Source organism: Peromyscus leucopus, chromosome 1, assembly GCF_004664715.2.
Source record: "Peromyscus leucopus breed LL Stock chromosome 1, UCI_PerLeu_2.1, whole genome shotgun sequence".
Classification (NCBI taxonomy): domain Eukaryota; kingdom Metazoa; phylum Chordata; class Mammalia; order Rodentia; family Cricetidae; genus Peromyscus; species Peromyscus leucopus.
Genome location: NC_051063.1, coordinates 100,341,324 through 100,352,525, shown reverse-complemented (window position 1 = coordinate 100,352,525; position 11,202 = coordinate 100,341,324). Strand labels below are relative to the sequence as shown.

At 40.1% G+C, this 11,202-nt stretch overlaps 1 protein-coding gene across 1 annotated transcript; it reads left to right on the top strand.

Moving 5' to 3' along the window:
- The first annotated feature begins 595 nt into the window (after window positions 1-595).
- Window positions 596-1,654, top strand: LOC114686914 (olfactory receptor 52H1-like). Its single transcript, XM_028861585.1, has one exon. The coding sequence runs from the start codon at window positions 627-629 to the stop codon at window positions 1,566-1,568; it is 942 nt and encodes a 313-aa protein (XP_028717418.1). The 5' UTR covers window positions 596-626; the 3' UTR covers window positions 1,569-1,654.
- Window positions 1,655-11,202: the final 9,548 nt, after the last annotated feature.

The following is an 11,202-nucleotide window of genomic DNA, read 5'->3' as shown; positions in this document are numbered from 1 at the left end:
TTCACTCCTCTCCTCCCCCCCCCCACTTGGCATTTCCCCACTTTCAAAAATTAGCTTTTTTTTTTTTTTTTTTTTTTTTTTTTCGAGACAGGGTTTCTCTGTGCTGGTTTGTGCCTTTCCTGGAACTCACTTGGTAGCCCAGGCTGGCCTCGAACTCACAGAGATCTGCCTGGCTCTGCCTCCCGAGTGCTGGGATTAAAGGCGTGCGCCACCACCGCCCGGCCAAAAATTAGCTTATTTTAAAGAGTCTTATTCACATTTTCTGACTTACATAAATAACTTTTTCTGGTTTTTTTTGAGCTGAGGATCGAACCCAGGGCCTTGCACTTGCTAGGCAAGCGCTGTGCCACTGAGCTAAATCCCCAACGCCATGAATGACTTTTTTATATTGTTTACTAATTGATATAAATGCACATCAAAATGAAGTGAAGCCATTGCCAAATAGATCAGGCAATAAATAATCAATCTACAGGTAATTCTTCATCTTGGGAATAGGAAGTGCTTCCATGCAGGAGTGCTGGCCTGTTACCAACAATCTGCGCTCGAGTGGAACTGTTACCTTTTATAAATGATTCTGAAAGAATCTCTGTCCTCAGGCTCAAGAACCAGCAGATCCCGCAGAGGCCATGTACAACCTAAGCTGTTACAACCCAACTTCTTTCATCCTTGTTGGGATACCCGGCTTGGAAAAGTTCCACATCTGGATCGGGATTCCCTTTTGCATCATCTATGTTGTGGCTATTGTAGGCAACTGCATCCTCCTCTATCTGATTGCAGTGGAGCAGAGCCTCCATGAGCCCATGTTTATGTTCCTGTCCATGCTGGCCAGCACAGACCTCATCTTGTCCACTGCCACAGTACCCAAACTGCTCAGCAACCTCTGGTTTGGCTCCCAAGAAATTACCTTCTCTTGTTGTCTCACTCAGATGTTTTTTCTGCACTTCAGCTTTGTAGTGGACTCGGCTATCCTGTTAGCCATGGCGTTTGATCGCTATGTGGCTATTTGCTTGCCCTTGAGGTACAACACCATCCTGACTCCGCAGGTGATGGTCAAGATTACGGTGAGCATTATTGTGAGGAGCTTCTCAGTCATCCTGCCAGATGTATTCCTGCTGAAGCGGCTGCCATTTTGCAAAACACGTGTTATCCCTCACACATATTGTGAGCATATAGGCGTTGCCAGGCTTTCCTCTGCAGACATCTCTGTCAACATCTGGTATGGGTTTTCTGTTCCTCTCATGACTGTCATCTCAGATGTCATCCTGATTGCTGTATCCTACATCTTTATCCTCAGGGCAGTTTTTCTGCTCTCTTCCCAGGGTGCCCGCCAAAAGGCCCTGAGCACATGTGGTTCCCATGTCTGTGTCATCCTCATGTTCTACACACCTGCCTTCTTCTCCATTCTTGCTCATCGTTTTGGGCACAGTGTCCCTCGTAATGTTCTCATCTTATTTGCCAACTTCTATGTGGCTATCCCTCCGGCTCTAAATCCAGTTGTTTATGGAGTGAAGACCAAGCAGATCCAGGACAAATTCCTTCTTCTCTTCTCTTTGAGGAAGACACAATGAGTGGGCACTGAGAACTAAAGTTAGGTTACACTGATGTGGTGACACTTTTTATCTCCTGCTCATTTGAAATGCAACTGATCATTCTATCCATGTTCAAAGAGCAGTTGAAGAGGAGAGGGGAGAGACCTACCATCCCTCTGGAAAAATGGAGGCTTCTTTTGCTTGAGTTGTCATACTCTTTGGTGTCATACTCTTTGGTGGATGAAGCTGATGATCTTTCGTGCTAACGAGCAACGCCACAACTGAGGTTTGCATTTCTTACTGATAGATACTTGAAGGACTGGTGTTTCCTACCATCTCTGTGTTCCACAGCTTCTGAATGAAGGGTGGTGTACTGTACTTTTCCTTCTCAAGTACTTACCAATTCTAATATTTCTGCTAGAAGTATTCATTTCTTTTGCTTACATTTCTTCAGACCATTGTTCTTCCTGTTTCCTTTACTTGTTTAGAAAATGAATGAAATAGACAAGCATCTCTCTTTAATTCCTTTTCACCCTGCCCTTGTTGGATTAGAGTTGTTTTTCTTTTGGTCCTAATTTTCTTAATTGCATGCTTGGAGAAAAATCATTTTTTGTGACTTATTGTGGTTTTTTAGTAGTAATATATTTAATTAAAATAATTTTGAAAAAGTAGTGCTAGTTAATTTAGTTTACAGATGAGAAGAAAGAGCTGTAAAGATTATACAACATATTAATAGACCTAGTATGCATATAGGGGTTTCAGTAGTTCTGAACTCTGAACAATATACATAATAATCTTGTGAATTCACATGCACACATAGATTATAAATCCTTCAAAATTAATTCCTTCAAAACTGATTTAGAACCTCCCTTCATAAAAAGTGTATTCCTCTTTGTTTTCCTTTATAGCAAATGGCACCACCAAAAACATGGCTGTTAAAGCAGAAACTGATTGTGTGTATTCTGTTCTCTTATGCTGTCCTATAGCAAAAATAGTCCAGCATTTGAACTGAATATTTGAATTTGAAGTGCTTTTAAGTTATTCTGGTGGAGATGTGATTGTGTGTGCATGTGTGTGTGCGTGTGCGTGTGCATGTGTGTGTGTGTGTGTATGCATGTGTATGAGTGTATGTGTATGTGCATACGTGTTACATTTTCACCTTTGTTCACCTTTGGACTATGCTCCAACCTATTGTCTATCTCTCCATAAATATTTCAAGGTTCTTTTGGAAGAAGTTGGCACCTTGCCCCATAATTGGCTCCATCTACAAACAGTAGAGTGAACTTTTCACAATTCACAATGTGTTTGTCACTTTTCACTTTTCTGAAACTCTTCAATGATTACATTGTCCTAGGATCATGTATACATATTCTTCTTCATAATATTCAAACCTTGCATCTTATTTACATGGATTCATGCTTAACTTATTTCCAATTCATCTGCACTTCCATGACTCTTGGAGCAAGCTGCTCTAGATGTTCTATTTTTGTGTTATCATATTCTGTGCCCTGTTATTTTGTATGAAACAAGACTTAGCATGGTGTTCTGTGTAGTATGGACAATAATCTCTGCTAGTCACGCTTTGGGCTTTCAATGAGTGAATTTATTAAGTATGTAACAAGCCAAAGCAAAAAAGAAATCAAATGATAGGTAGACATATAGACAGATGACATGACATCATCAAATTGGATGCTTAGTACATCCAGCAGAAATTCACCGAGGGATCCTGGCTGAACCAGTCAGCTGAAGTTGCAGATACAGTGTCCTGGGAATAATAGAATGTCCTCTCAGGCAAATGTCCTCTTGGAAAAGGACAAACAGCAGCAGAAGGTGACATCAGCAAATCTGGGGCTTGCAAACATCTTACTGAAGCTGACTAGGGAAGTGGAGTCAGGGAAGTTCTGGCTGAGCTTTTTCTCTATGGAGGAGCTTCCTCTGGTTGATCCTGCTTCTCTTCCACACCACAGCCACTTCCATCCCACGGGGCAAACAGCAGCGACCTCTGTTGGAAATGCTTTCTAGTTGTTCTCAAGAATACATTTAAAATTTTTAACATAATATTTTTATTGATTATTTGGAGATTTCACATAATACACCCTGATCACATTCACTTTCTAGTCCTCCTAGGTCCATCCCCTACCCTTCTGACCTCCCCCAAAACAATAGAAGAAGAAGAAAAAAGAGGAAAAAAAGTATCAAGTCCAATTTGTGTTGCCAGTACACTCACTGGAGCATGGTCAAACTTCCAGTGGCCACCCCCTTAAAATCCTTCCCCAACCTTACCCCCACCGGAAGCCATCAACTGTAAAGAGCTACACTGCAGCATCACTAACACAATTTTTAAGAGTTCTTTTCAATGGTTGCCTGTCTGCTGCTTCTTTTGTTGGGTGGAGTGATGTGGGATGAGGTAGAGAGATTGTCACAGAAGCCTTCTGTGTCTCTCCTTCTCAACTGTGAGCCTGCAGTCATCGATACCACTGTAGAAGAATCTTCCTTGAAGGGTACATTATTTTTCCCTTGAGGTGTTTTGTTGTTGTCTTTTCTTCCTGTCACAGAGTTAGAGTGGTCTTAGAGGATACTTTGAGGCAAATATACTTATGAAAAAAAAAATGGGAGTGGGGCAACCTCACTTTCAGAACCAGCTTCTTGGTGAGCTGAAACAGCATGACAATTTACCAATGCAATGCACATCTCATATATGTTGGGTGGAAGCTATGCATAAACCTGCTTTTATTTAAAAAACAAACCTGAGGATACATCCTAGAATCTGCAGGGGAAATGAAATCATGCATATTTAGTCACGGTGAACATATCGAGTCCCTTCAGAGTCACGTTAGACCTGGTGTGTATGTGTCATTTCTCTTGTTTTGTCCAATACCCTATTAGAAGCTCACAGGAGTCTCTGGTGGTGGCTGCTTTGTTAGACCACACTCAAAAAGTTTTCAAATTTGGGCCAGTGAGATGGTTCAGTAGTTCTCTGAATGGTACTTGACACCAAGCCTGAGTACCTGAATTCAATCCCTGGGAACCACATGGTGGAAAGAGGATTGTCCTCTGACTTACAGATGCTCATGTGTGACACACTGCTGTGGTATTGTATTCCCCCAAATATTGTGCATGCTAATAAACTTATCTGGGGTCAGAGACAGAGCAGCCACCATATTAAACATGGAGGATAGGCAGTGGTAGCACACGCCTTTAATCCTAGCATTCCAGAGGCAGAAATCCATGTGTTCAAGGATACAGCCAAGCATGGTGACTCATGCCTTTAATCCCAGAAAGTGAGTCTTTAATCCCAGGGAGTGGTGGTAGAAAGCAGAAAGGTATATAAGGCATGAGAACCAGAAACTAGAAGCATTTTGGCCTGGTTAAGCATTTGGTTGGTTAAGTTTTCAGGCTTCTAGCAACACAGTTCAGCTGAGACCCATTCTGGATGAGGACTCAGAGGCCTCCAGTCTGAGGAAACAAGACCAGCTGAGAATCCGGCGAGGTGAGGTAGCTGTGGCTTGTTCTGTCTCTCTGACCATCCAGCATTTCACCCCAATAACTGGCCCCGGGTTTGATTTTATTAATAAGAACTTTTAAGATTCATGCTACACACTGCTTTTAACTGTAGTTGCTAACATTTTCTTTCTTTTCTAACCTGCTTATTTCCTGCAGTGCATTATTTAGTCCATTGTTTTTTGTGTCCTAAACTCACCTGTCTTTCCTATATAATCTAGCCCCTATTCCTAGACTTTAAAGTCTTTTTCTCTAGTTTTTTGGAAATTGCTGAAAATAACCCCATGAGGCAGGTTGATAGTATTATTCATTAATTAAAACAATAAATTTCACCACACTTGCTGTAACACAAATCTTAAAAGGTCTTATTAAATAAAAAACTCAGTGCCAGCTATTGAGGTGAATTTCGAAAGATCAAAGAGACAGAACAAGCCACAGCTAACCTCGCCTTGCCAACTTCTCAGTTGATCCTGTTTCCTCAAACTGGAAGCCTCTGAGTCCTCACTGGAATGGATCTCAGCTAAAGCCTAAAAGCTTAAAAACCTCTAGTTCCTGGTCCTCACGTCTTATATACTTTTCTGTTTCCTGCTATCACTTCCTGGGATTAAAGGTGTGTTTCCCAAGCAAGACCTGAGATCTCAAGTGCTGGGATTAAAGGCATGTGTCACCATGTCTGGTTGTTTCCAGTGTTGCCTTGAACTCCAGAGATCTGGATGGATCTCTGCCTCCAGAATGCTAGGATTAAAGACTTGTGCTACCACTGCCTAACCTCTATGTTTAATATAGTGGCTCTTCTGTTCTCTGACCCCCAGATAAGTTTATTGGGGTTCACAATGTATCAACCACAACTTACCTTGTTTTAGATACTTAAATTCACATAATTTCTCCTTTCTCTTTTCTCCATATGTTTTCCTGGATACTCTATTACAACTTCAGCGAGGTCATTATAAGTGTACTGACTTTTAAGATTCTGTGCTGCATTGGTTAAGCATGCTTCTTTATTCACTCCATCATCTTCAACATATCTGGTATGCAGTGAACATTCAGTAAGTATTTGTCTTATATATGCACACAAATGGCCTTTAGTTAATGAGAATAATCCATATTTTTCATGAAAATAGTCTGCCTGGACTCATTAGTCAGTCTATACAGTCAGGAAACTTGGAGACTACTCCTACAGAGAGACTATCTCCCCCCTTCCCCTCCCTGTAGAATGATGATAATTGTTACAGCATATAATATGCAGAACTTCCCTTTATTTTTAATATTCATTTATTTAGTGGAGTCTTTGAAATAGAGCATTGGTATGTAGTTCAGACTAACCTTGAACGTTTTAATTAGCTCAGACAATCTTCCTGTCTCAGGCTCCTTTGCTGGGAGTACAGGTGTGTGCCACCATGTCTGACTCTAGGACTTGTCTTTAAACATTTCCAAATTATCTTTATCCTTACACATATATGAAAACTGATTAAATTGACTTGGAGCTCTAAGGAAGGATAGAACAGAGCAAGAACTGAATTCCAGCTCTGGACTTGAAAAGTAGATTTCCTTGTTAGATTGATGAGAGGTTATAGGAAAGGTTTCCCTGCTAGAAGGGCTAAACTGAACTCGGACTGGGTATCTAGTACTTTTGAACCTGAATTTTATCTGTACTAGAGATTTACTCCATACAAATAGATTAATGCCCTATAATATGACTAATGGACTCAACCAAAGTTAGTGTTGATTCACTACAGAGGGAGGATGAGAGACCTACCAAGAGAGAGTGGGTGCTGAAGTCTAGAAATACAGGCTACCTTGAACCTTCAAAGATGGCAGTCAATGACACAAATGTCCCCAGAGTTTTGTTATCTAAGTTTCCAAGAGGATTTGTTTCAGTTCAACAATACTTAATGACCACTCATGATAAAGTTGTTTAGAGCTACGGATGCAGAAGGTGACAAAAACAAGTCGTTTAAGGGATTCTGTCCTGGGACAGATGGCTTGCTAGTTCTTATACTCATGGAGCTTCTAGATCAGCTCTCAGCCCTGTCTCTCTGTTGGTGTTCATGATATCTTGCACATGACATCCCAAAGTGCAGTTCCTTGGTATGCAACTACTTTGAACTGAAGGAAATGAGAAGGGCTTCCGGAAGTGAAATGTTCCTTCTGACTTCTTCCCTTTCTCACTCTCCATCCCCTACTTACTCCCAAGAAGCATGCTGTGGAAGATAAAATTCTTCTTTAAAGCAGATCAGGGAAACTAGAATTCTAGCCCAAAGCAAGTCATAAAATCTAAAGAGGTCATGCTGTACCTTTCCCGAAAGCATATCAGAAAAGCCACATTCTGGAAGTGTGGTATCTGCTACCTGAGGAAAATTATTACCACACAGAGAGGTCAGCAAGAATACGAGTCAAGTAGACTTTGATAAGACACCTAATTTAGTACCAGTAATGGCTTACTATATTTAAAAAAAACTAAGCCTAAAATAATAACACAGAATTCCCAGCTCTTGGGATCCTTGTTTTTTAATTCTCCTTCATCATGTGAACATTAAATAAATGTTTTTTTTTTTTAAATGATTTTCTTTGCTTAATTCAGCCCTTATTATAAGAGTGCTGGCCATAGATCTTGGAAAGGAAAAAGAAAAGTCATTCTGATTTTTCACTGTATACCTTCCAAACTTCCACTAACATGAGCAGGATCGGTTCTTAAGCTGCCAGGTGTTAATTTGATTGGATATTTACTCATGTCCGAGGCTAACCTGGGAGATTGGTATCTAAGTCTCCCAGGCTTTGTGACTCTCTGTTCCTCTAGTTTGTGATCCCTGGAGAAGACAAGGCATGTTTATCAACACTTCACCCGTAGGCTCTGCGTTAGCTCCTCTCTGCTGTGAGCATGGTCCCCTATATGCTACTTTTGTCCCTGTGTCTCTCTTCCCTGACTCTGAGACGGCTTCTTCTGTTTTATGGTTTGCCTTTTCCTTGCTGTGTTTTTACAGTCTCTGGTCCTAACTTTGCTTTTGCAAAAGGACCAGACCTCCAAGGTATAAACTGGTGGGAAGTCGTCAAGGAAGTACAACTGGTAGGTCTGGAGAGAACTAGGGCTGGTGGAGTGAAGAGTAAGAGCTGTGACAAAGGTGGGCTCTATGAGATAGAAGCGGTAAGATTACAACTTTGAATATATTTCTACAACATACATTCACATATGACAATGGTGTAAAAGACGAGTGTCTATCAGCTTAAATCTTAGTGCATCCCAAAGCTCTCCTCAAAGCATTTCTAGGCTTTTGAGGAGGGCAAATGTTCTAACACCCCCCCAAATATGAACCATTAATGACAATATGTATTCATCATATATTTTTGCCTGACCATCCCAGACTGCAGCCTGCCATCTGGAAATTGGAGTCTGAAAGACCACCTTGGAAATATACAGGTCATTTCATATAAGCAAGCAGAGGTTTGTATTTGTGAACACATTCTTTTGGTGGTGATGGGTGCAAGTACCAAGATATTTACCTTCTCTGGACATCATGGAGTAGCATGCATACTTAATGCAAAATTGATTTCTGGAAGGGGCCTTAGGACCTTAGAACTTTGAATGTGATTGGAGAAGGTGCTGATTTCCCATATCCTTTAGTGAGGTGTAGCGGCTCTGATGGGTTCCTTGGTAGTACTCTTCCTCCATTTCAGGAGTACTTAAATGTGGGGCGCCAATGTTCATGGCCTTCCAGATCTTGCAATTCCAAGAGGTAAAATGCCTATCTTGTTCTATTATGGTAGGATGTTATGATTCAATATTGATGAAGAGAGATGAGTGACTCTCATGGTTGGGACAAGAATAACCTTTATTCATAACATAATTGATTGTTATTGACTGATCAAATTAATTACTATGGGGATGTCAAGAGCCTTCCTTCATGCATTCATACTATCCACACTAAGTGAGACTGCATTAAATACTGTCCTGAGGATATAATTAAGAATACCCATGATTTCTTCCTGGCCTCAGGAAACAAAATAAGATAGTGTAATCAGCACTCTGACTTGATAATCATGAATGCCTGGAAATATTTTCCAACTTACATATGGTGAGAAAATTTGGTGGGGACAGTGGATAAATACATGCTTTCATCAAAAGAGTGACATTTGAGCAGATCAAACAGGGGTGGGGGGTTTTCCAGTTGGGGTGACACAGGAAACTAGTTATCTCACTTGTGATGTGGAGAAGGGCCATATGAACTTTTGTCACTGAGAGTCTCACCTAGGACCATTGTTAGTTAATGCAGTACTTTGGGCAAAGGGAATCATTGGCACTTTAACTAGGAGCCATGTATCTACAATGAGATCAATCACAACTAGGATCCAGTAAGGTAGAGAACCAAGAGATTTATGGAAATTCTTCACTGTGTATTGCAGAGGGGATATTCACAAGAGAGTTAAGAATGTGAGAAGAATTCATACATTCAAGAAATGTGTCTTAAAGTTAACATGAGCTTGTTATTCTTGCCAGATAACAAAGAAGTGAGCATGTTTTTAATAGCTATTAAAATTATTTTTGAAAGCTAAAATATAAAGTGGGATCTATGAACAAGAAAAAAATTAACAAGTAAAAACCTGGTTTGAAGTTCATGGCCATGAGCTTTTTTATTGCCAACACCTTGATGCTATTCATTCCATCCCCTTCCCAAGGACTAAGAAGTCTCACTGTTTATCTTCTTACATGTTACAAATCAATTTACTAGGCTCTCTGTTACAATAATCCAGGCTGTCACTATCTACCTCATTACAACATTTAAAAAATCTACTTCCTGTAGATGATAATTATGGTCTAGTCCATGTGGAGACATATTGACTCAAGAAAATTAAGAAAAACAAACAAACAAAAAAAGTAGACATTGAACTCAGGACATTGTGTGTGCTAGGTAAGCACTCTACCACTCAGCTATACTCCCAGCCGGCAGAGAACTCTCATTTGGGTGACTGAATGAATAAATGCCTACATTCTCACAAAACCCTTATAGTAACCTTCAAAGTAAGCACAGAAGATTTTAAGCTTCTGTAGGCCTATTAATCACCTGTGCATTTGGTAGGTTATTTCTTCTTTAAACATAAAAAGATAGATGAGAATATAAGTTGATAGGATGCTTGCCGATTATGTGTGAAGCCTTGGGTTCAGTTCTAGCACCGTGAAAAGAAAACAAAACCAAGTAAAAACAGTCTTAATTACACTGTCTGAATGAGGTGTTACTTGGGAGGAGATCATTTATGAGAACCTTTTCTATTATTTTGCATAAGTTGGCCAATTTATACTTCTGAGTATTCATGAATAATATTTGTTAATTTATATATTATTTCTGAATATCTTCAGTTTAACTTCAGTTGTTGAAACATTAGAGTTTCTATAAAATATTAGTATTATAAAATCGTTCCTTCCTCCATTTCTCTCTTTAACTTTTTTTTTTTAAAGATTTATTTATTTATTATGTATACAGCATGTATGACTGCAGGCCAGAAGAGGGCACCAGATCTCATTACAGGTGGTTGTGAGCCACCATGTTATTGTTGGGAATTGAACTCAGGACCTCTGGAAGAGCAGCCAGTGCTCTTAACCTCTGAGCCATCTCTCCAGCCCCCTCTCTTTAACTTTTTATTTGCAAAAATTTTATTACATTTATCGTGTGTGTGTGTGTGTGTGTGTGTGTGTGTGTGTGTGTGTGTGTGTGTGTTTATACATGTACCACAGGACATGTGTGGAGGTCAGAAGACATCTTGAAGAGTCAATTCTCTCCTTTGAATAAGTGGGTCCTGGGGATGGACTTAGGTAGTCAGGTTTGGTAGCAAGCAAACACACGTACCTGTGGAGCCATCTTGGTGGCCCTTACTATTCATTCCCACTTAGGTGTATCATTTCAATTGTGCAGAAAATTTCTTTTCTGCTGGCCTGGAATCCATATGCCTGCCTCTCCTTCCAGGTGCTGGGATTAAAGGTGTGAAACACCTTGCCCAGAAAAAGGCATGGTGTCTTTCTTTTTAAAACAAAGTACATATATATGATACCAGATATATTAATAATATATGTATGTAAAAGTTAAAATTGTCTTCTCCACTTAACTTTAAAAAATGATGTCCCCATCAATACACTCGTAGAACAGCTGACTTATATTGTGGAATTTTGATGCAAATGCTGATG

Bases quoted from the DNA above. Each gene is read 5' to 3' on its own strand.
- LOC114686914 (XM_028861585.1), top strand. From the start codon at position 627: ATGTACAACCTAAGCTGTTACAACCCAACTTCTTTCATCCTTGTTGGG.